General features: G+C 40.6%; 2 protein-coding genes across 2 annotated transcripts in view; one reads left to right on the forward strand and one right to left on the reverse strand.

Moving 5' to 3' along the window:
• The window catches only part of LOC124720302, a 54,914-nt gene extending 50,143 nt beyond the window's left edge, over positions 1-4,771 (reverse strand). The window contains exons 1-2 of the mRNA XM_047245611.1: positions 4,499-4,771; positions 4,123-4,261 (exon numbers count right to left, since the gene is read on the reverse strand). Of these exons, the coding sequence (XP_047101567.1) occupies positions 4,123-4,182 (60 nt within the window). The 5' untranslated portion in view covers positions 4,183-4,261; positions 4,499-4,771. The remainder of the gene's footprint in view (positions 1-4,122; positions 4,262-4,498) is intronic.
• The window catches only part of LOC124720301 (39S ribosomal protein L47, mitochondrial), a 65,534-nt gene continuing 43,421 nt past the window's right edge, over positions 4,578-26,690 (forward strand). The window contains exons 1-4 of the mRNA XM_047245610.1: positions 4,578-4,862; positions 5,119-5,286; positions 5,372-5,468; positions 22,403-22,520. Coding sequence (XP_047101566.1) covers positions 4,741-4,862; positions 5,119-5,286; positions 5,372-5,468; positions 22,403-22,520 — 505 coding nt within the window. The 5' untranslated portion in view covers positions 4,578-4,740. The remainder of the gene's footprint in view (positions 4,863-5,118; positions 5,287-5,371; positions 5,469-22,402; positions 22,521-26,690) is intronic.

Genomic DNA, 26,690 nt, shown 5'->3' on the forward strand with positions numbered 1-26,690 from the left:
AAACCGACTGTCAGTTCAATGTTTCTCACGTGACGCATGGTCCTTATACTTTGTATTGAGTGAAAACCTTCCTCTATCTTTCACAGTTTGTCTGTAATAAACAATTGAAATCTGTTCTTTCTCTTTGAATCACCCTGTATGTGACAAACTGACAAGTATTTTCTAGAAGAGTGGTACAATTACTCAATGACTTGATGAGACAAAGTTTAAAAGACTGCCATATCAAGGATTAGCAAACCAAATACTGTGTCCACAGATTGATGACAACATAAAAATGGCAGAGAGACAACACTCAACAAACAAACACAGATAATGTCACTAACAATCTGAAAACATAAACACAACAAAAGGCCAGGACCTCCAAAGGGATATGGTTTTTTCGTGGGAAATGCAAATATAGAGGAATGTTCAATACGAGTCATCTGCTTTGACCGGCGACTTAGGAAATGTGCGACAAGGCCGTAAGCAAGATGATGTGAGAGCAGCCATTAATGTTATGTCATTGGCCAAAGCTGACTACTTGTATTGAAAATTCCTCTTGACCCAGGAATGTCCTTGTAATTAATGCCTTGAAACATATTAAAAATTTGAAAATATCAGACCACAGTGGAAAACTAGAGGTTTTCAGCAGATGTAACTATGGAATAAGAAAAGAAAACTGTCGTGTCATTACCACTGACTTCACCAACTTACAACCAAACTATCATCTTCCAACATAACCTAAACCCCCACTACGCTACAGATCAGTATGTCAGCATAACTTACATCAAGAAGGGGCAGTACTGTGAAGTCCTATACACAAAGGTCTAGTATAAAACACTATCTGAGCTACTGCCCACACAGCTAAATGACGTCTAACAATACGAATGATACAGAAACAAAATCATCATCATCACAGGTGCTAACTACATACGTACGACCATACTGCAAAGAATACATTGACGGCTAGTGGTATTCACTACAGCTGAATATCAGTTGGCAGAGAGATAGTCCAATGCTATCACTTGTGGTTGAATCAATAAAAGATAGAACTACAGTCACAAAATACAAGGATCATGACAATGCTTTGGAAAATAGTTGCACCAACACCATCAGTGAAACATTTTCAACAAAGAAAAAGTAATTTTATTTTTATTCTTCGGGCAATATGTAAGTCTCTTGATGTCTAACTGACTAATTAAGCCATTAGGCCTATATGAATTATGAATCTTTTACTTGGCTTAGAAGTAAACATGACAGTTCTGCCACTTTGGATGGGACAGATACAGTGGCTTAATACAAGATACTCATTACACAGAAACTTCAAATAATTGTGCAATATACATGTGTAGTCCTACTTCATGCAAATATTTAAGTAAATAGTAATAATACAGACTCTCAATATGGTTATTACAGAAGCCAGAATCATAAAAACCAAATGAGAAAAATAAACTGAAAGTGCAGGGGGAGGAAAGGAAAGGAACTGATGATATCTTCTGCATCGGGACGTCACGGAGAATTGGTGGTGATAAGCAAAATTGTGTGCCAGACTGGGATCTCTTGTTTACTAGACAGATGCATTAACCACTGTACCACTGAGACACAGTGTTTATCGCTATCACAAAAGGTACAAACTATCTCAACATACCCCCGATCGACCCACATTTCCACCTAGCACCACCTATCCACATTCCCTGTCCGTGACCTCCACGTTCGCTAGTTTTTTAGGTTCCTGCCGAAGGTTGAAGGTTGTCACGCATCCGCACTCAAGGTTGTGGATTCGTTGCCCATCGAGACAAATCAGTTATATGAATGCGTGGTTTCTGTTCTTTCGGACATTTCCGAAAGAAGAGACACCACACATTCGTATACAAGGTCTGTTAGAAAAGTATCCAACCCTTCTTTTTTCTTTTATGAACACTTAATGGATTTCAGTTTGGAGCACTTGCACGGACTGAGCTCAAACCTTCATGCGCATCTGTGATTTTTTCCGCCACCTGTTGATAGCATAAGCTGCCGATAAGCAGTAGACGAGTGAGGTGGTGTGGAGTGCTCATGTCCGTTTTTCACTGCAAGGGAAATCACGAAATGACTGGAAAAGTGCTGTTGCATCAAATTTTGCCAGGAACTGGGCATCAGTCAGGTGGAAAACATTCAGAAGATTCAGGCGGCTTTCAGTGACAATGTTATGGGCATCGTACAGATTAAGTAGTGTTACAACCAGTTCACAAATGGCTGCACATCGGTAGAGAGTGAGCCACACTCTGGTCAGCTGTCAACGTGCCAAAATAACCACATCATTCCCAAAGTGACCACTGAAGTGACACAGCACCATCGTGAGACCACCAGAGAAAGTGCAGAAGAGGTGCGCATCACCACTTTTTCAGCACAATCCATTGTAGCTGAAGATTTGTCCACGAAGAGAGTGTTGGCGAAATCTGTGCCGAAGCTGCTGGTGGCGGAGCAAAAGCAACTTTGCGTTGACGTGTCATAGGACATGCTGGACTCCACAAACAGTGACCCAACATCCCAAACACCATAATCACTGATGTCGAGTCCTCAGTGTACGGGTACGACCTGGAAAGCAAATCCCAGTTGTCACAGAGGAAGCATTCCTTGTCACCCAGACCGAGAAGCCCGCCACACGTGTAGCAACGTCAAAAGTGATGCCGACCCTTTCTTCGACTCCAGTGGTGTGGTACACCATAAGCACACACAATAGGATCAAACAATTGTCAAAGAGTACTAGAGGAACGTGCTCCATCGGTGTAAGGATCAGACTTGTGGTCAACAGGAAATTGGCACTCCATCACGACAACGCTCCAGCACATTCCTCACCTTTGATTCAGACTTTTGTGGTGAAAAACCAGATTCCTGTGCTTCTCGTGCTTAACTCTCCTGCAACTTCATGCTGTTCCCGATGTCTGAGAAGCCCTTGAAAGGAAAACAATTTCAGACAAGATAGGACATTATGGCAGTAATGACAGCCAAGCTGAACTACACTCCAAAAGAGGCTTTTTTGGTACACTTCCAACAGGAATTATCTGAGGGTGATTAGGTGTCCAATGCATCAGAAAAGCCAGTTTTTTTCCTCTCTCTCTCTCTCTCTCTCTCTCTCTCTCTCTCTCTCTCTCTCTCTCTCTCTCTCTCTCTCTCTCCCCCCCCCCCACCCCCCCCCGGCCAAAGGTCGGATACTTTTCTAACAGACCTCGTAAGTGAAGAAGTGAATTACCCAAACATTTCTTTGATGATTTGTGATGTGAATTAAAAGTTTTTACAAGGAATGGGTTCTAAATTGGATAAATTACACATATACAGCAATAGAATACAATTTGACAGTAAGTTCACTGGACAAAAAATAAGTCACCTCCAGACACATCACGCTAATGCTTTGTAACACTGCCCCCAGCATTGGTGACAAACACCAAGGAAGAGAGTCAACAAGTTTCTTCACCATGTCATATAGAGCTAAAGTTCCTCGTTGATGATCAGATCTTGTAGATCTACTAAAATGCATGGATTTAATCCATATACTTGAAGAAATGCATGATACACACTGTGCTGTCTTACAATACATTTGTTCACTGCCGGTTTCAATCACGGACCATCCTACAGTGAAAAAAAATCTACTGTGACAGCTTCACATGGCATACATCCCATTCAACCAGAAAAGCATACGTCAGTGCTGACTTGAAAACGTAGGCAAATAATACTTAATGCCACAATAACAGGCTTAACCAAGCAGAAAATAACAGCAAAAACAAGGAAACATGTAAGAGCACAGCACCACTGTTCAGGCACGACAAGAGCCTGTAGGCTAACACATAGGCATTCGGTGGTGGTAGATTGCATGACCACTTGGCACCAGACACAAATCATCTACAGCACTGCACAGTGGCAAACTGTTCTTTTACAAGAGTAACATTTTGTCCAGCGGGCTTACCTCAGTAACACAAAGAGTGGAAAAATATGTCTAACGTCTACACACAAGAGTATAAATAACAGCATAAAGGCTATTTATGTCCTTCACGTCAATCGGACATCATCGGCATCAAACTTCTCCAAGAAACATAGACAACTATACGTATTTTTGACAGTCCCCGCCCTCCTGCGACACACTAAAACAAAGCACAATTTACCTACCGGTTCTTCTCCCAATAGTACAGAGTTGATCAGGTACATAAAATCATCGAACGGTGTCATTCTTGCTTGTTCACGTGCTCCTTTCTATGTCTTTAAAAATTGCATTGTAGATGCTTCCACATAATTACGGTGCTGTATGCTGAAATTAAGATGGGGTTGTAGCGGCTAATCGATTAACTACGAAACAATGCTACAAGAGTCAAAAAATGTTGTATATATACAAAGAGCAATGTTCTTTTAAAAAATTTACCTGTTCTGCTCAGAATGCAGACTTGGTGAAATGAAGCCGCAAAACATTCCACAAAATTTGTGTGAAGCATACCGGCATTTAAACACATATATACAGTACGATTAGAGGATAAAATGCTTGACTCACCATGAGAATAGTTATGAATAACGTTCATTGCAGTATAAAACGTATAATTCCATGGCTCAAGCGGTCGTTACAGTTCCAATCGTCTTGTTCTCACAGAATCATAGGCATTTAAATTTCCCTTTCTATCATCCAATACATTTCAAAGATAGCTCTCGAAGATACTCTATCACCGGCTTTTCGAGATAGAAGTGTTTACTTGTTTTGAGAGCCAAACTACGAAGAGGCAAGTGATTAGCATTAGAATGTTTAACATAACGAGGATTGCGAGCACTACCTGTTCTTCGAGCGCCATAACAAAAATGTTCTCATCTTTAACGATCGCTACAAGTGGCAAACCCCCTCCTAGCAGTTGTTTTAAAGCAAGGTATGTGAACATAACCTATATTTCAGTTACTGTTTACTGCCTGCTACACCCCTTACTTGTTACCGCTAACAAACATTAAGTGTGGGGAGTTTCTGAGTCCCACGGCCTGTAAATTAAGCTGAAATATCGTGCGGATGCTGTGCACGTAACTGTGAAAAGAATGATTGGTACCTCAAACTCTGGAACCTCTGTCGCACGAAATAATATTTTTGTTGGAAACAAGTCTGTGTAATTTGATTTTATGTTTAATGCATAGCACGCTGAAATTCCAAACTGCCGGCCTGCAAACAACACCTGTGAGGAACGATCTGATGGAGTTTTTTGACAAAAAGGAAAATTGGGGTGAAAATCAAGTGAGAGTCGGAAGAGCATGGAGGAAAGAGGAACTGCGAATAAAGAGCAACACCGATCTGCATAAGTTATGGTAAATTCATGAGCACTACTGTCTGTTTATAGAGAGAAAACCTTGTGAAATAGTCGCACGTAGCCTGATTAAATTTATGTAACAGGTTTGTTCTGCTGAAAGAACGCAACATGCTACTTACAATGGAACATGAATCTAAGGAGCAAACAAAACTCTTTCCAAATCCGGAAAGGATAGACAAGGTACGTATTTTCCTCTTTATGTTGCAACTCCTAGCACATCATAATAACTGCTACAGACGTAGGACTACTAAACTGAATGCTTATACTGCCTGAAACAGGCACCCCACTGGAATGTGAGATTCACTAATTATGTGATGTACATGATGTGTGGGACAAAACCAGACACAGCACACGCTATTGGAGTAGTATCTAGATGTCCTGAAAATCCAACAGAGCATGATGTAATAAGGGTAAACAGAATATTTTGCTATTTCAAAGGCACATATGACTATGGACTTATTTATAAAAGCAGAGAGGATAAAGGCATTTTTGAATGTCTAGTGATGCCAGTTACTGAGGTGATTTAGGGACTGGACGATGTACCTCCGGTGCTCTCTGCCTGTACTTCAGTGGACCTGTCAGTTGGACGAGTCTGTGACAAACTTCGGTTGCAATCTCTACTACAGAAGCTGCAGATATAGCGGCTAGTAAAGCAGCACGAGAAATGGTCTGGCTGAATTAAAAGCTGTTGTTAGACTCACACTGAGTCCTGAACTTCACCGATGTACAATACATTTGTCTCAGACACTTTTTTGTTTGAGAATTAGTTACAGCTAGTGAAATTACCATTTCAAGAGAAGATACAGAAAATCAGCTTGAAGATTTATCATCATCATCATCATTATTTGCTGCCCAACTAAGATAGTTGTGCAAAAATATGAGAATGTCCAAGTTATTTAATAAGGCACACTGTTCAAGATTTGCATTGTGAACAGTTTTATCTAATAACTTCGTTGACATTTAAATATCTCTGTCTTACCAGACACGTTTCTATGGAAAACTTGTGTCATTCCTAAATAACCAAACAACAACAACATGTTTTTGCCAATGGATGCAAACAAAAATACATTGTTTACAATGTGAAACCACTCAATTAATGTAAGAAGTGAATGCTTTGGTTGATAAAGAAATTTAATTTTACCCACTTCTGTTAGGGTTGCTGAAATCCCAAGTACTTAAATAATAATGTCCAGACACACATCACCTTTAGATGAATGGTACAATGCAACAAACAAACCAAATGTGCTTATCAGATTCATGAACACACTCCACCTTACTTTCTGACCTAAAAGTACACATTAGCCACTACTCATTATAATTTTTTACACTTGTAGCATCTGGTAACTGAGGGACATTCCATCTGAGGGTTGAAATTTTTAGTAACAGTCTGTGGAATAAGTAAAGGTTAGGGTTGACTCATATGTAATAGAATGTCTCTCCCTCGCACTGCCTTTTCAATTTAACTGCCATGATCATTCTTGCCCGTAAATAATTACAACTACTTCACTACCAGTATGGAAAAATCATCAAATTCTATTTGAAGGACAATCCATATTAATTTCAACCAGCTATTGTTCACTCTTCAACTTCTTGTTGCTACTTAAGAAAAAAGGCATTTACCATCTCCACTTTCTCATTTTTAATTATTCTGGTTTTAAACACACTAGTCTTCGCAGTACTAAAATTACCAACTGGTTTTGCACCCAGTTCTGTAATTCATGCACAATAACATGCAATCACTGATTCCATTCGACTTCCCTTGACAATGTCAAGACAGACATAATCTCTACTTGGCTGATAATCTACAACACTCTCTTTCATATTTTTGACCTAAATGCGCACTTTAGTCATTGTGCATAATAATTTTTGATACTGTACTAGGTAACTGAGGCAATGTTACATCCTTGAGAACACCATTAATACCTTAAGGTAGTGTCATAAACATTATTTCCTTCAGGTCACTGTGAAGAAAGGCACTAGTCACGTCTATTTATGCAATGTTGATCTTCTCTTTGGCTGCAATGCTGAGTAATGTTAAAATAGTCTACATGTTTGCCACGGGGCTGAAGCTTTGTTCATAATCAGTACCTTTCTTTTGAGAAAGTCCTTTGATAACCAGTCTTGCTTTGACTCTGTCATCCAATCCATCAGCATTTGTCTTCAGTTTTTAGATCCACTTACATGGAATTGCCCTCTTTCCAAGTGGTAAATCTTCCAAAATCCAATTTCCATTTTCTTGATGTTCCACCATTTCTTGATCCATTGCTGCTTTCGTCAAAGGTCATTAACTGCATTACACAGTCTTGAGGTCTTTTTGGTCATTTTTCCGCTAAATGTTCATGCAGTTGTGGCTCGATTCTTCCATTATCAGATTGTTCTAAACACTCTTCAGTTTCATCCTGTAAATTGTCGTAATTATCAAGCTCATTTCCTCTTGGAAAACTAAATTTCACTTTGCTCTTAATTTTGTCTGATGACTTGTGAGACTTCCAACGAGGGAGATCAAGATCGACAAGAACTACTGGACTTTACTTTTGCATAATTTTCTCTTCAAAAATAACATCCTGTGGTCTCATTAACTCACGATTTTCTTCACACCAGGTCTGATAACCACGATCATGGTCATAGCCAATCACAATTCCTTTCACTGCTTTTCCGTCGATTTTCACCCTTAATTGTTTCGTAACGTGGACATAACATTTGGACCCTATTATACATAGGTGCTTCACGCCAGGCTTCTTTCAGTACCATGTTTCATATGGAGACGTCCCTAAAATATTGGAAGGTCTCATTCAATTCAGGATGTATGCTGCAGAATTTATCATTTCAGCTGAATGTTCTCATCAGCATGCTTCATAGCTGTGGCTGTTTCAACAAGAGTACAATTTTGTCTTTCATTGTATCAACTTTGCTGTGGAGTGTACGGCATAGCAAAACTTTGGATGGTGCCCTCCTTCTGTAAAATCTCTCCTGTCTTTTTGTTGTTGAACTCTTGATAGTTACGAGGTTTTTAATTGTGTGCCCAGCAGTTCTGCCTTAGTTTATTAGCAACTTCTGGTTTTTTTTCTTGATGAAGTAAACAACTCAAAATTTACTTCAATCATCTTTGAATAACACAAAGTGGCGATACCCAGAATTGGGCTTTTCAAAAGGACCATAGACATATGTGTGAATAGGCTCTCCCAGTTCAGAAGCACTCTCACTGGTACCAGATGGTAGCTGATGTGGTTTACTGTAAATACAGCCTTTGCAGAGCTTAGAGTCCAATCCCATATTTATGCTTAAGATCTTGGAGATTAGCATCTTGACACTTCACTTACTTTGATGTACAAATCTTTCATGGTACAATTGCAACCCCCCCCCCCCCCCCCCCACTGATTTCATTAACTTCAGCAGGAATGCTTCTCATCATTAATTGAAACAGTCTTCTATAACGATCACGATAGCCAACTAGTTTTTAGACATCACCAGTTTTAAAATAACACCTTTCTGTTGTGGATAAAAATTTTCTTTTTGGATTTTTGTCTTTTGCTGCTAAGACTGAAAGCAGATTCTTTTAATATTTGGTACACACCATACACCATTCAAAGTGATTTTGTGCCAGTTTCCATTCACTGCTGGCTTCCATTTCTATTGTGCTCTTTCCAACAGCCTCAGCAGTATCACCATGTGCTGATGTAGTTGTATGTGTCATAGAAAATGTTTCAGATGTCTTGAAAGAATTGTCAGTATTGGTGATATGACTTGTTGTACTGTTATTTACAAACCAGCTTTGAGTATCACGCTCAGATAACATAACAGACATTTCAGTGAAGAGAATCGTGTTTGTATTTTAAATTTTTGCACCTTCGAACACACCACTTTTCCGACGCTTTTGTAGTTGATCATCCTCAATCCACTTTCAGCATTTCTTAACCACATGATTTGGCATCTTACAGTAATGACAGACAACTTTATTTTTTCCACTGTGGTTGGTTAGAAACTGTTTCATTGTTACTTATAAGAGCCTCTTGAGATGTAGAATCTCCTCCTTTGCTTGACAAAGCTCTCTCATAATCACAAAGTTGAGTTATCAAATTATCAACAGGTCTATCACTTATTAACATAGGTATCCAACTTGGTTTAAATGAAAAATACCCATCTGTCTGTGTACCTAAAATTTCACAGATTAAAAATAAATGGGGTAATTCTGGGTTATTTTCTACATCTTGCTTCAAATCATTCTACACATTTTTCATCTTTTGTGTATGAGTTGTTACAACATCACTAGAATGTTTAATATATCCAAAAAAATCATAAATATAGATCATAAACTTTATCTTCAGAAACATCATCAAATAATGTATGCAATTCTGCCCATACCTCTTGAGATGTATTAAAACACATTATTTTCTGCAATGTTTTTTCTGCCATATTCATAGTCAATACAATTAAATCATTGAGCAATCAAATAATGGAAAATCCAGGTTGCACTGGAAAAATATTATGAGAAGGAAAGCTGCTACTCACCATATTGTGGAGATGCTGAGTCGCAGATAGGCACAACAAAAAGACTTTTGCAATTAAAGCTTTCAGCCATTGGCCTTCATCAACGATAAAAACACACACACACACACACACACACACACACACCTGCAGTCTCAGGCAACTGAAATCACACTGTAAGCAGCAACACCAGTGCATGATGGGAGTGGCAACTGGGTGGAGGTAAGGAGGAGACTAGGGTGGGGAGGGGGTGGGATAGTATGGTGGGAGTGGCTGACAGTGAAGTGCTGCAGGTTAGATGGAGGGGAGGGGGGAAGTAGCGGAAAAGGAGAGAAGTAAAAAGACTGGGTGTGATAGTGGAATGACGGCTGTGGGAAGGGACTGGATAGGTGAGAAAAATAACTAACGAAGGATGAGGCCAGGATGGTTATGGGAACGTAGGATGTATTACAGGGAAAGTTCCCACCTGTGCAGTTCATAAAAGCTGGTGTTGGTGGTGACTCTGCATATGGTACAGGCTGTGAAGCAGTCCTTAGAATGAAGGCTATGATGATTTGGCAGTGTGTTGAGCAAAATGGCGGTCCACTTGTTTCTGGGCCACAGTTTGTCGGTGGCCATTCGTGCGGACAGACAGCTTGTCGGTTGTCGTGCCTACGTAGAATGCAGCACAGAGGTTGCAGCTTAGCTTGTAGACCACACGACTGGTTTCACAGGTAGCCCTGTCTGGCACCTACTCCAGTCCGGTCACAATTGCCACCTATCCCATCAAAGTTAGGGCCTACTTGTGAAGGCAGTCATGTGGTCTACAAGCTAAGCTGCAACCACTGTGCTGCATTCTATGTAGGCAGGATAACCAACAAGCTATCTGTCTCCACGAATGCCCACCGACAAACTGAGGCCGAGAAACAAGTGGACCAGCCTGTTGCTCGACACGCTACTGAAAATGATATTCTCCATTTGAATGACCGCTTCACAGCCTGTGCCATACAGATCCTTCCCGCCGACACCAGCTTTTCTGAATTGCGCAGGTGGGAACTTTCGCTGCAATACCTCCTACGGTCCCTAACTCTCCTGGCCTCGAGCTTCATTAGTCACTGTCCTCACCTATCCCGCCCCTTCCCTGTTCCCATTCCTGCACTACACAGCCGTCACTCCACCACCACACCCAATGTTTTTATTTCTCTCCTTCTCCGCTACTTCCTCCCCCCTTCCCTCTCCACCTCTCGCCTCCCCTCCATCTAATCTGCAGCACTTCACTGTCCACCTTCCCCATCATACTACCCCTTCCCCTACCCGCCCCAGCCTCCTCTTGCCACACTCCCATCATGCACTGGTGGTGCTGCTCGCAATGTGGTTTCAGTTGCCTGAGACTGCAGTCGTGTGTGTGAGTTGCGTTTGTGTGAGTGAGTGAGTGGTGTGTGTGTGTGTGTGTGTGTGTGTGTGTTATCAGAAGTCTACAGAATGATGATAAATTTCCATTGTGGCAAAATAACACAAAACAATCTGTGTCCAGTAGTCAGACAGAGATATTTAAATGTCAGTGAAGTTATTAAATAAAACGGTTCACGATGCAAAACTTTAACAGTTCTCCATTTTAGTGACATTTTAGGTTATACGTTTCCCATTGAGCAAACTTATTAGCTGCTTTCATGGTAGATACCAAGTAAATTCAACATATTTTCTGTATAATTGTGAGGAAGTAATATCTGTCAGATGCACTAGTTTTTACTTTTTTGATTGCTGACTTTTTACTGGAGAATACAAAAATGTCAAATTTAATTGCTGCTTTAGCAGCAGTGATATCACTTGCATTTGGTCACTCACTTCAATTCCATCTCACACAAGCAATTTTAGTATTACGAAAGCCAATGTGTCATTAAACTGTACTATGGGAAATCTGCTATGGTTAGCAGTAGTGGCAGTTGATTTTCAAGTGTCCGCTAATGCTTTGATATAAATAATGATTAAAAATGGGAACTGAAATTTATTGCTGTAGTTTTTAAATGCTTCCTTCGGGAACTGTAGGCTGTGTTACAGAATACATTTAAATTTTTCGTTCATACCAAGTGGGTTGTCTACATCTCACCACTATGGCAATACAGTTTTTCATGTATTAGCTTGTAGTTGAACTTTAAGTATTTACACAGTGCTTTCGCAGTTTCGGTATGGAAGTATTGTGAATAGCATCCGTACAATTTCCGTAACTCTTGATATAAATTGTATGAGGGTGAGTTAGATTACAAGAAATGATAAGGAATGCCCTAAACATTTAAATTAAAATTCCCACTTAATATTACCTCATTTTGTTTAGTAGTTTAAAAATTAATAATGCATGTACTTGCTTCATAAATAACTTAAAACCATGAGATATAGCCGAGTATATCATGACCATTGCTATGGAATTCCAATGAACTACCATTTCTGTAGCACAGGTGAGTCTGTCTGAATGCATATTAGAGCAGAGACTAAAAATTTGAAGTTTATCAGTTGAGAACTTTTTGAGCTTTGTGCTAACAGCATTTTCCCTTTATATGTATCCTATGCCCATCCAAATATTTATTTGAAGTAAATTGGTCAAGAACTTTTTGAGATTCTCAGTACCAGTGTTAAACGACGTTTCGTCTTCTTATACTAGTATAGAGTACTTCTGATGTCGGTGTCCGTTGCGTCTTCACTTTTCATAGTAGTTCACGATTGTTGAATAACTTAGGTTCTAACACGAAACTCTTACTCCAATTGGGCAGAGGGAAACAAAAACACGCAACCATATTTAAGAACAAGATAAATGAGACTCAGGCAAACAGGGACGTTGTTTCACATAACCCAATTGTCGCCTGCCATTTGTCAGATTGAGTGGAAATTCTGTGCAATCTGTGATCAGTTGCTGTGATCTGCTCATACACATGCAGTCTACAGACAGGGTGTGTGGCTTGCAATGGACTGCTGTGACCGTGCCATGGGTAGTCCCTCAAATAAAATTTTCATCTTCCTGCTTGTTTCACGGTGGAGCATACCTTTTCGTTAAAACACCTTAAAAAACATTAAAATACCATGTATTATTTATTGAATAAATATTTTGTTGTTGTCACATGGAAACACAATATATCGCTTTAATAAATTGAGGTCTCTAACTACAATCCGATTAAAATTAGTTGATAGTTTGACATCCGCCGCTTGCAGCTACAGTGTTGCTGCATCTGCTGCAGGCTACTGCTCGCTTACAGGTGACACACAAACATGGCAGCTGATATCACGAATGCTGTTAATGTGTAACGTGAAGCAACATTGGAAGTGGCCACTGTGAGATATAATGGAAGCAGGAGATGCTCTATCGACAGCTGATTTTAAGTGACCAATGACTGAACTGTGGCAGACAACAGGTTTTGTAGCTCTGGATTTAAACTCGTGTCCTAACCTGACCGTAACCTCACGACATGCAAAGTATCTGCAACAGAACGAAAATCACTAATGCTTTGTTTACAGCAGATCACTAGAAACTTGAGACACAAAAAACTTCATATTATGTTTGTTTATTTAGCTGTCTTCTGCAGCAAAATTTGAGTTTTAGCCATAAAAGCAAACTATAATTTCTCATTGTCACTGGTTACCTGAAACTGCCCCACACTGGTTACACAGGATGCTGCATTATCGGCCGATGAGCAATCCTGGTTGGCACTCGATTGCAGATTATAGGCAACACGAGGATATTCTAAATTTAAAAAAAGTAATGATAGGAAGAAAAAAAGAGCAAATAAAAAAGTCAGTATGATGATGAAAATGTTGCAGCAAAGTATTACAAATTAAAAAAAAAATAACAAAAAGCACATTTAAACCAGCTTAGTTGAATAAAAGTGATAATCAAAGCCTTCCGATTAGATTTAGACAAATAAATTCGCTGCATTTGACGAGATTCGAACCTTCTACATGTCAGGTTTATACAATAACTATTGCATCATGCCATTTCACTGCAAAAGGCAGTTCTATTTATTACTCTGGTGTCACAGTCGCAATGATTAATTGACAGCCTTCAAAAATACAGCTTTGCACAATGCCGTGTGAAGCTTATCCAAAGTAAGCCGATCCCTGTGGTCGTAATAATTATAAAAGTGGTGCTGAATCACATATTGTGTGGAAGGGTCCGTGGGACCCAAATACATCAAGATAGAAAGCTGTACAAGAAATTGGAAGTGAACTAATTGTTGTGGCAATAGCGAAAGGTTCGGGCATGACGTTGAGCACTCTGATTGGAGGAAACCAGCTGCCACACGTCATGTGTCAACTGTCACATAACTGCAACTGGACTGCAGGATAGACAGCAATTATTACTTACACAGATTATTTATTTCTCATTCTCAGTTGCCCTGGAAGTTTCTCTTTGGGTAGTTTCTGAGAAATCATTTTATTGTATTTTGTAGAAAACATATGTCATTCAGAATTTTCAGATAGAATTCTTTAGAAATCAACACTTGAAGTATTCTTGAAATGAGTCTTAGTTATAATTATTTCCATAAAAGTTTCCACACTAAACTTATTCTTTTCGTCAGTCCGTAAAGTATTTGTGACAGAGAATATAGTTTCTGCTGCAGCATTAGTGCCAGGTATATGTAGCATGATTGCAATAATAAGATGCAAATATTTGCACAAACATCGTGAGATGCGTGGAAGTTGAAAGTGGTAGACCATTTTTCACCAACACGCGTAAAAGTTGTTAATTGTTTTCCACTTCACATACATTTTTAACGTGGTTCACTTCCTCAAATACAGGTTGTCTCAAAAGTAAGTTTGTATTTGATGTGTCACAATAAAATATCAACAAAATCTTTATTTATTATTGTAATATGCGGTTTATGAATTTACTTCTTAAAAATAATGTCATTCGATTGCAATCCGACACGCTTGTGGCACTCTTTCAAACGATGAACGAACAGCTCGGCATGTCGACACTGGGATGGCTTACAGTTCACTACGGACATTTTCTCTCGCTTGCTCCAGAGAGGTCGGATTATTGACCTGCAGTAGATTCGACACATCCCCATAATCTGGACTGCACAGGTACCAATTAATGTCACCTCTCCGTGATATCAATTTGCCAGAGAAAATGTCGCAAACTCACAGTATAGACGCATTCTACATGTGTTCTATGGCTCTGTTGTGCTGAAACCATGTGCTTTGGTTGTAAGTGGGAAGGTTTTGCAATCCACTAACCAAAAAGTCATTCAACATCATGACATAATGTTCTGAATTCACTGTAAGTGCACAACCGCTTTATATAGCCCATATAGTAACTTTTGGCGAATGAAGGGTTTTTTGTGCACCTGTTTAGGATTCGTCACACTCCAGTAGCGGCAATTTTGCTTACTAATGTGACCGTTGAGGTGAAAATGAGCCTTGTCAGAAAACAAGGTATTGTTAAATCAAGGGCACTGATTCATGTTATTAGCGAACTGCAGCCCATGTCTGGCACCCTGAGGCTTTAATTCTTGCACCAATTGGATTTTGTAAGGGTGCAGTTTAAGATCTTTGTGCAGAATTGCTGCAGTGCCAATTTATGTACATTTAAAGAATTGGCATGCTTAGAAATGAAGATGTGTACAGACTGATTTACTCTCTCAACAGATTCACCTGTTCTTAATGACCTCGGTCACCAGAGTTTCGGTTTGGCTAGTGTTGAACTGGTCTCTGCAAATGTTTCTGGATAAGAGGAACACTTGGAGCATCGTTTACATAATGCCATCCACAATCACTGCAAATTTCCTCTGTGCTACAGCTGCCGAATCACCATCATTGTACAATTTTTGCACACAGAATACATGGTCTGCTCCTGAGAAGTGCTCCATTTTAACCAAATTCCTAAAGGCTGAGTAAGCAGTGAACGTACCCTCACTCTCCTACGATTTGTTGTGACTGCACAGATAGATCCTCAAATATAAACTTTTGTTTGAGACAACCAGTAGTTCTGGAACAGGGAGATTTCATCTCAAACAGCTTCCTGATAGTTGCAGTAACGTGGTCCATTGACCTGAAGAAATGGTTGTTTCGTTGGATGGAAAGCTAGCAAACCTTCCTCAGCAGCAAGATGCTTTTCTTGATAATTTACAATGGCACTAATTTCATGTTCCGTAACAAAAGACATCACAGTTTTGCTTGAATCAGCTAGCTCATGTTTCTTCATGTTGTTGTGTTGCACATCATCAGATAGACCTCTGTAGTGCAAAGCAATTTCACTCTTTACTGCTCCTATTTCAGAAACGAAAACTCGGCTTTAATTTCATCTGCAAATACATGCTTTCTTTTTAGCAATTATGTGAAAGGTTTGCATTATATCACACAAGTAATGTAACTTGTGACTCTAATGGTCTAAAACACCACTTCTAAATGAAGCGACTTAAAGCGGAAGTGACAGACTGCTAGCCGTGTGAAATCATTACATAGTACCAACCAAAAAGCTTAAAAACTCCTGCCTCGTTTGGTTTAATCAGAGAGTGTATTTGATTCATTCTTTGGGTATGATCGCATTTGTTCTCCATTTGGTTATGCTATACATTACTTAAGAATGTGGTATTTCAAAATGTATAGGACAATTAATGAAATTTGGCACAACATACATATTGTATGTATTTTGTAGGGACAATGGGACTCTTAAGCTAAATAGGGACAATCCCCAAAAATAGAGGACTTCTGGTCAACGTAACCTAGAATTCAAGAAGTTTACATCACACTTTTTACTTCTATAATGGTAGTACTTTCAGACAGCAACAGTCGTGGAAGCTCACATTTTATGAGGAGGATAATGAAATGAATATCTGTAGATATTAATAATCATTCATTTTAATTGAAGATAAAATGTGAAATATTGACAGAAGTCAAATGTCTGCACAAGACGGCACCCATGTTCTGTCTGTGATTGTAAGTGCAAGAGGGTCAACTATTCTTATAAGTCTGCACTCTGCACTACAGTTCTATGTAAATGCTCCTGCCAAGAAGTAAATGTGTTGTTGTTCTTTGAGATGTGACACTACTGCCTCTCTATCTAGCTTACTGAAAATTTAAGTCTTTCTACTTGTTTCTGTTGTCATTTGTATTTAGAAAATTATTGCTGTAACAGTTGATCCACAGTCAACGTTGTCAGTTTCAACGTAAACACTATTGAAAAATTCAGTTTTATTTGTTGCCATTAGATCTAATACAATCCCCCAGGCTGTGACTAAGCCATGTCTCTGCAATATCCTTTCTTCCAGGAGTGCTAGTTCTGTGTGGTTTGCAGAAGAGCTTCTGTGGAGTTTGGAAGGTAGGAGATGAGGTACTGGCAGAAGTAAAGCTGTGAGGATGGGGCGTGAGTCGTGCTTTAGTAGCTCAGACATTAGAACACTTGACTTCAAAAGGCAAAGGTCCCGAGTTTGAGTCTCAGTCCGGCACACAGTTTTAATCTGCCAGGAAGTTTTCATATCAGTGCACACTCCGCTGCAGAGTGAAAATATCATTCTCGATTTAATACTTTTCCATCATGTGTGGACTTCCAGATTACCTGTTCTAAGTAGTATTCATACAAAGTATTCAGTATTGTTTTACCAGATGTCTTTTCGTACTTTCTACTTACAAAACTGTAATTATCCATATCAATTGGTGTATAGGCAAGTCTCAACTGGTGATCACTATATGACTGGGGAAAATACATGTTAGCAACTTCACAGTTTTGGTTGCATCTGGGGGTGAGTCTGTCGATTGATAAAAAGACCCAGTTATGACTTTATGCTCACCCTTAATAATGAGTCTTATCCAAACAATCTCGTGTGAAATTCTAATTTTTCTTTCATGTATTTGAATTCACATTGCTCGCAGCATTATCTACATCTACATACATACACTGCAAACCACCATAAAGCGCATGGAGGAGGGTACCTGGGGCAACTTCTAGTAATTCTCTCTCCTGTAGAGGGAAAAATGATAGTCTAAAAGCCTCTGCGTGAGCTCCAATTTCTCGCTTCTTACCTTCATGGTCCTTGTGCAAAATGTACTGTGGTGGCAGTAGAATTGTTCTGCAGTGAGCCTCAAATGCTGGTTCTCTAAATCTGTGCAATAGAGCCTTTCCAGAAAGAGCACCGATTTGAGTTGAAGTGTCTCCATAACACCTGTGTGCTGATCAGACCTACTGGTAACAAATCCAGCAGCACGCCACTGAATTGCTTCGATGTCTTCCTTTAATCCGACCTGGTGTGCATCCCAAACACTCGGAACAGTACTCGAGGATGAGTCACACTAACATTCTGTACGCCATCTCCTGTATGGATGAGCTACACTTTTCCAAAATTCTCCCAATAAAAAGAAGTCTAGCATTCACCATCCCTACTACAGTCCATTTTGTATCACTTTCCAATGTTACACCTAGGTATTTAATCAAAGTGGCTGTGTGAAGCTGCCCCATATTTATCCTATATTTGAATTTTGGAGGCTATTTCTTCTACTCATCCACATTTACTTAAACTTTTCTATGTTTAGAGCAAGTTGTCATTCATCACATCAACTAGAAATTTTGCCTAAGTCATTACACATATTTTTACAGTCACTCAATAACGACACCTTCCCGTACGCTGCAGCATCATTAGCAAACAGCTATAAACTGCTGCTCACTTTGCCCGTTGGGCTACTTATGAATATAGAGAATAAAAGTGTTCCTATCACATCTGACAATACTCTTGTCTGTGATGAACACTCAGAGGAAGATCAATGTTACGAATTTTAGGTAGGTCGTAACGTCTAGGACACAAAGCTTCAGTCTTCAGTAAAGCTCTTTTTTTTTTTCTCTTCTTTTCGAATAGAAGTAGATGACTTTATCAGAATACATGGCTAAAGGAACACAAAAGTCTCTTGTCGGCTAGGAAAAATAGACAAATCGGCACTAGTGGAGCTTGGTCTTCAGCCAGGAAGTCACAGAGTGAAGTTTTCCAAAACAAAAATTTTGCCTGCAATGATGAACTATTATCCTCAGCTATAGGCCCTCAATGCAACTAAATACCCAGGAATTACACTTACAATTAACTTAAAATTGGAATGATCACATTTTTACCCTCCACGCTGCCCTCCAATACTAAATTGGTGAAGTGTCAGGAAGTCGTTTCTGAAAGTATTTGTATGAAGTGTAGCCATGTGTGGAAGTGAAACGAGGACGGTAAATAGTTTAGACAAGAAGAAAATAGAAGCTTTCGAAATGTGGTGCTACAGAAGAATGCTGAACATGAGATGGGTAGATCACATAACTAATGAGGAGGTATTGAAGAGAATTGGAGAGAAGGGAAATTTGTGGCACAACTTGACTAGAAGGGATCGGTTGGTGGGGCATATTCTGAGGCATCAAGGTATCACCAGTTTAGTACTGGAGGACAGCATGGAGAGTAAAAATTTTAGAGGGAGACCAAGAGATGAATACACGAAGCAGATTCAGAAGGATATAGGTTGCAGTAGGTACTGGGAGATGAAGAAGCTTGCACAGGATAGAATATCATGGGGAGCTGCATCAAATCAGTCTCAGGACTGAAGACCACAACAACAACAACAACAACAACATGTAGAGAAGCCATTGAAATATATAAACACAGGGGCAAATTTAACAGGAAAGAAGAGACCATGAAAGTTAGTGACATATGGGCAGTAGCTCTGCAGAATTGCTAGACAGTGGTGGTGGTGGTGGTGGTGGTGGTGGTGTTTTTTTGACAAGGCAACAATCAATAATTAAGTTTTATCTTCGACAAGGATCTTCTCTGCTTAACATACGTAACTCTGACTACGCCAGTTTTTTTGCAATATATATTTCACTCTCAGATGTCTGACCTGTCAGTCGGCAAGAAGATACACAGCGCAGTTCTGGATGAAATGTTAGGAACAGAAGAGTTCTGTGGACCACAACCTTATACTGGCAACAGCGTCATCCAATCGTGAAAGCCTTCTTTCTGTCATATATGTGATCATTCCAATTTTAAGTTATTTGTAACTGTAATCCCTGGGTATTTTGTTGAATTGAGAGCCTTTAGATTTGTGTGATAGAAATTTAATGGATTTCTATTAGCACTCATGTGGATGATGCCAGACTTTTCATTATTTGGACTTAATCGCCACTTTTTCCATCATATAGGTATCTTGTGTAATTCATTTTGCAATTGCCTTTGCTCTTGTGATAACTTTTTTAGACAGTAATGACAGCCTCATCTACAAACAATTTGAGAGATCTGCTCAGTTTGTCTCCTAAATCATTTACAAAGATCAGGAACAGCAGAGGGCATATATTGTTTCCTTGGGGAGTGCCAGATGTCAGTTCTATTTTACTAAATGACTTTCCATCAGTTACTGTGAACTGACCTTTCTGATAGGAAATCACAGATCCAGTCACACAACTGAGATGATACTCCGTAAGCATGCAGTTTGATAAGAAGCCACTTGTGAGGAATGGTGTTAACAGCTGTCTGGAAATATGGAATTAATTTGAGATCCTTTGTTGATAGCACTCATTATTTCATGTGAATAAAGAGCTTGTTGTGTTTCACAAGAATGATTAGTTCTGGATCCGTGCTGTGTGTCAATAGATCGTTTTCATTGAGGTTTGTTTGAACACAGTATGAGGGGGTACCCAGAGAAACCAAACTTATTTTTTTAACTTATTTATTCATGTTTTCAGCACAAACCTTCCATACCCTTCAAAGTACTCTTCACTTTCACTAATACACTCTTCAAATATTTTATTGCATTTTTCAAAACATTGTTTAAATTCATCTTCTGTGATTCTTGACAGCACCTCCATCGTCACCGTAGGGTCCCCCCCCCCCCCCCCCCCACCACCCCCTACCACCACTCCACCCTACCTCGGCGACATCAGCAAAATGCTTTCCTTTCAAGTCTCTTTTCATTCTAGGAAACAAACAAAAAAGTCGCACGGGGCAGGGTTGGGTGAGTATGGGGGTTGAGGAACAGAGGTCATACCATTTTTGGTCAACAATTGTCACACAGGCAGGGCCGTGCGAGCAGGGGCATTATCACGATGGGAGAAACAGTCACTCGACTGCCGCGAATCAGACCGGTTCTTCTGCATACTGTTGACCAGTCTTCTCAAAACTTCCAAGTGAAATCCTGGTTAACTGTCTTGACTCTGTGGAACAAACTCTGAATTGACGACTCCTATCACATCGAAAAAACAAATCAGCATTGTTTTAATGATGGTTTCACCTGATGGGCTTTCTTGGGCCAAGGTGAACTTGAAGTCTTCCACTGGCCTAATTGTTGCTTTGATTCAAGATTTTAAACATAGCACCAAGTTTTGTCACTTGTGATTATTTTTGAAAAGAGAGCTTTGGCTGATTGCAGGACTCTTCTTTCAAAGCACAGCATACATCCATGTAACCGTGTTTTTGTTCAGCACTCGTGGCACGAATTTGGCAGCCACTCTTTCATTCTGAATTCTTCTGTCACAATTCACTGCACCGAACTCCAAGTCAATTGTGGCAGTCCATAATTTCTTCAGTGGTCCATCGTCAATCTTTGTCGGTGATTGCACGAATATTTTTAACATTTTCACGTGTTCGTGCTGTGGAAGGATGACTAGAATGAGGTTTGTCATCAATTGACATTTCACCATTTTTGAAATGGGAAAACCACTCAAATACCCAAGTTTTCCGCATAACACCAACCTTATATGCCTTATTTAACATTTCAAGAGATTTCTGCTACACTTTTTCTGAGCAAAAAGCAGCAATTTCACATCTGTACACTGTTCACGAAAATCAGCTATTGCAGAAACAACATTTGCACAAAACAGTTGTCATTAGAAACTCTGTTAAAACTAGTCGTCTCATTCTTCAGTGACAGCATTCAGCTGACTGGAATGTTTGCTCTGTGTGCTCCTAGTGGAAAAATGCAGTGTTGCGAATGCTCTGTCCGCCAAAAAATAAGTTTGGTTTCTTTTGGGTATGCCATTGTATATGTTCCAGAACCCTACCACAAATTGACGTCAGTGATGTGGGTCTGTAATTCAGCTGATTACTCCTACTTCCTTTCTTGAGAATTGGTGTGACTTGTGCAACTTTCCAGTCGTAAGGTGCGGATTTCTTTGTAGAGAGAACGGTTGTATGTGACTGCTAAATATGGAGCTGTTGTACCAGCATACAATGAAAGGAATCTAATTGGTATATAATATGGACTGGAAGGCTCGCCTCTGCTAAGTAATTTAAGCTGCTTTGCTACACTGAGGATATCTTCTTCTAAGTTACCATGATGGCAGCTGTTCTTGATTCAAATTCTGGAGTATGTGTCCCAGAATTACATTTGTGTATTTCAAATGAACAAGAAAATTAGTTGCATAATTTTATTTATTTGAGGTGGTAATTAAAACTTTATTTACCGGTTGTATGTGTTCACTCAATACATGTGGCCTTTCCTTGCTAGTTATGTGCACACTCAGTCAGGTGGTTTTGTCAACCCCCCCCCCCCCTTCTCTCTCTCTCTCTCTCTCTCTCTCTCTCTCTCTCTCTCTCAGGTCTGTCAGGAATCCTTTATTTAAAAGAGCTCTGTGACACTCCATAGCTTATGCCTTCTAATAATAAGAGGGCTACAGTTATTTGAGAATCTTGTTGCATTTTACTTTGCAGGTGAAAGAGAGTATGGCAAATCTGGAAGAGGTGGTGAGAGAGAGGAATAGAGCATACTTTGAACTTGAAACTGGAGAAGATGGAGAGAGGCCTTGGAAGATGCAAACCAATCCCCTCGGTATGTACATCCATTTGTTCTTTAATTCACTAACAACACACTCGCTGTGTTTTGTAGATCCAATGATGGAGAACCTCAGGGGTGAGGAACGATTCAAGCAATACTTTAGAAGAGAAGCAAACTACAGAAACTTAATCTGTTTGCTGTATTAACAATAAATTATCACTGCATGTCTTAATTCAATATGCGTTAACACTAATTAAATGCAATGTAGCAAATGTAACGAGCACAATGAATTAATGTGCAGTTTTTGGTGTGAGGCAGAGTGTAAAAGTCTAGAATAGCCATAGTGCCATACTTACGTGTTTTGTGCAGGAATGTTGTCAATGCTTTCCACGAGGCACAGTGGGAACAAAAGAAAGCATCTCAGCTGTTTGTGTTTCGCAGCCAATGAGAGAGCAGCAGGTAGATGACGTATTTTGAAGTAGTACATTCGGAAGAAAGGGTGAAACATTGCAGTAAATGAGGATTATAAATTGACTTGTGTTCCTCATTTGAATCTCAGCTATTTAAACTGTACAAGTATCTGCAAACCAAGGACAGTGGAGCAGCCTGTGATATATTTTTTTAAAAAAAGCATGAAATATTTCTCTGCACGAGCACACTGAGTAACTGACTCAATATTTTTTAATTTATTCTTGGGAGAAGGTAGGTGGATCAACGTTAACTAATGTATCAAATGTGTGACTCTTCTTAGTAAACATTGATCCACTTACTCAAAGTGGCGACGGCTTTAGCTGCACTTCCAGATGATTCCATTCTCACAAGACTTTGACTTTTTAAGAGTCATTTCACCGTCACATTTGACAAATTTTAGTGTCTTTGCAATTAATCTGTAAGACAAGCACCAATGGACAATGTCAGCATACAGAACTAAATCATTTAAATCGGTCGACTCGCTGCCATAACTGCAAAATATTTCTCTCGAAACTTGCTAATACGCTGAAAAACAACAAACGACATAAGTTTCAATTTTGGTGCTGGAAATACGTTGCCTCTGTTCTCGCCTCTCATTTGTCGTGTCATAGAATCGGCCCAGTGGCTATGCGCAACTGAAGCGTTGCTGACGTACGAGCAGTAGATAAGCACCGCTGGGACTGCCACTGGGACTGATCTAGACTTTAGCCGGGCAGTTGTAGATTCCACGTTTATGCATGATACTTTGACGTCTGACTCGGCCATCTCCTTCAGGTGCTGCGAGCTGTGTTCTTATGTCTACCACTGCCTGGACTTCTGCCAGACAGTGAAGTACTGTTAGCTCTGCAGTCTACAGTTGAGCTTTCTTCTTTGCTAACCGCTGCTGTTATCCAGCCAGTGCGAGTTCGGGACTGGTACATTACTTCTCCAATTTCACCGAGAACTAACTGTACCTATTCGTAGCCTATTGCTGTGTCGGGATCGCCACTCCGAAAAGCATTTTAAAGCTTTGTTGGCACCCCTCTCGAAAGTAAAGAAATTGCCTCAGATAGCAATTAGAGACTCTTCACTTGATTGTGTTATTCTCAGTGTTGTCAGGTGCCTCTTATTCACGTACAGGGTATTTGGAAATTCCCATTATGAACTTATAGCATTTGTAGAGGGGGGTGAGTACATAATATTTAGAAGAGGGATCCATGTTCGGAAACATAGCATTTCCATACTGTGACAGTTTCAATTGAGACATGTAACACATCCACATCTGCTGAGGAAAGAGAAAAGTCTCAGAGTTGCTTGTCCTGATATGCAACAGGGTGGACAGGATGATATGTTTTACATCATACAGTCACCTAATGTTATTCAATGTCTACCGTGCTGCAAGACATATTCAATGCCTGTATGTCTCTCATACAGTACATACGACTCGGTACACTTTTTGGAATACACGGACGTGCTTTTTGTGTACGACGAAGCTCGAGGTAATAACGGAATAACTGCTAGTCGGCTGTATCGCAAACATTTTCTATAACGTAGCATCCTATTGCACAAACTGTCTACCCGAGTTAAGCAGCAGTTCTGAGAAACAGGTACCTTCACCGTGAAGAGGCAGGACTGTGCTGCTCGACGACAGTGCCGCGTGCCTGAATTTGAAGATGATGCACTGCTTTACATTGAAGAGAACCTGTCAGTGGAACAATTACACTTGCAACGGGTGTTGTGTCACAATATCGTCTGGGATATTATGTGTGAGCAACAGTTACATTTGTACCACTTACAGAGGGTACACGGTATAGGTCCAACCAATTTTCCACAGCACGTTGCCCACTGCATGTGGTTCCTGCACCGCAGCATCGACACAGCCCCGTTTCTGCATCGAATTCTGTTCACAGGTGAATGTTAAGTTCACTAGGGACTGTGCTCTGAATTCATGAAACAGCCATGTTTGGACAGATTAATGTGTGGGGAGGTATTCTGGACAATCGTGTCATTGCTGCATACCTTCTTCCACTCGAGCTAATTGGTCCTGCATATTTGATCTACCTAAAAAACAGTGGGCCGTTCATGAAAGATGTGCCACTGAATGTTCATCAGGAAATATGGTTTCAGTGTGATGTGCACCACCTCACTTCTATACATGCAATTCGGAGACGTCTAAACAGATAATATGGCAAAATATGGATAGGCTGAGTCGGTCCAACACTGTCGCGGCCATAGTCGCCTGTGGACTACTTCTTGTGGGGTCGTATGCAGAGTTTAAGTTAAGAGAATCCCGTAGAGACAGAGTTCTCGCCACTGCACTAGAAACTGAAGAGACACCTGTTTGAATGGAGAGTGTGTACCAGAACGTACTTCACAGATACAACGTCTGTAACAACGTTGGTGGTCATCACATGGAACTGCCGTTCTAGTGCGTCAGTACTGTTCTATATGTACTGTATGCTGGGTTGTTTTCTGTTTTGGAGTAATGTAAACATGTAATGTTTATCCCCTTAATGTCTCAATAAATATCCAGATGAAAGATAAAAATAAAAAGCTGTGGCACTTTAGAGGTACCCGAAACAGTTGGGAGAATGCAGCACTTTTCAGAAGCGTTGCTAGCTTCAGGAAGAATCAGCACCTACTGACACCAGTGCTCAAAAACAGTTAACCTTCCAGTTATTAGCATAGAATTTGTATGATGCAAATTTGCAACACTCATTGTCAAGGGGGTTAAGTGTCAATACAAACACGCCGCCGAGCAGTGTGTCAGCAGTGCGCAAGTAGCAGCATTACTGCATTTACTAGGCAATCTTGTATTTTAATAACCGTTTAAATTTTGTGTCAATTTGTTTACGCTCTCTGTAGATTAGTTCAGACGTTCTTTGCACAACAGTTTTTAGCACGGATAGGGACTGCAACTGCTGTGTTCAGATGCAGGCTGAGTTGGCATCCCTTCGCTCCCAGCTTCCGGCAGTGTTGGCTTCGGTGACACAGCTCGAGGCTGTTGCCGATGGGCATCACTGTGGGGTTCCGGATGGGGGTTTGTCGGGGACGGCCAGCTCGTCCCACGCATCCCCCGATCGGACTACGACTGTGGTTGCCCGGGATACTGCCCGCATTGAGGCTGATCCCTCACCTGTGGTAGAGTGGGAGGTCGTCTCGAGGTGTGGCAGGGGGCGAAAGACATTCCGGATGGCTGAACGGAAGGCCTCTCCAGTTTGTCTGACGAACCGGTTTCAGGCTCTGTCTCAGGCTGATACTGATCTTCGGCCTGACACGGCTGCTTGTCCTGTTCCAGAGGTTGCCCCTCAGTCTGCAAGATCCGGGCGGTCGCAGAGGGTGGGCTTACTGGTAGTTGGGATCTCCAACGTCAGGCGCGTAATGGGGCCCCTTAGGGATATGGCAGCAAGAGAGGGGAAGAAAACCAATGTGCACTCCGTGTGCATACCGGGGGGAGTCATTCCAGATGTGGAAAGGGTCCTTCCGGATGCCACGAAGGGTACAGGGTGCACCCATCTGCAGGTGGCCGCTCATGTCGGCACCAATGATGTGTGTCGCTATGGATCGGAGGAAATCCTCTCTGGCTTCCGGCGGCTATCTGATTTGGTAAAGACTGCCAGTCTCGCTAGCAGGATGAAAGCAGAGCTCACCATCTGCAGCATCGTCGACAGGACTGACTGCGGACCTTTGGTACAGAGCCGAGTGGAGGGTCTGAATCAGAGGCTGAGACGGTTCTGCGACCGTGTGGGCTGCAGATTCCTCAACTTGCGCCAT

Source organism: Schistocerca piceifrons, chromosome 11 (assembly GCF_021461385.2).
Source record: "Schistocerca piceifrons isolate TAMUIC-IGC-003096 chromosome 11, iqSchPice1.1, whole genome shotgun sequence".
Lineage (NCBI taxonomy): Eukaryota > Metazoa > Arthropoda > Insecta > Orthoptera > Acrididae > Schistocerca > Schistocerca piceifrons.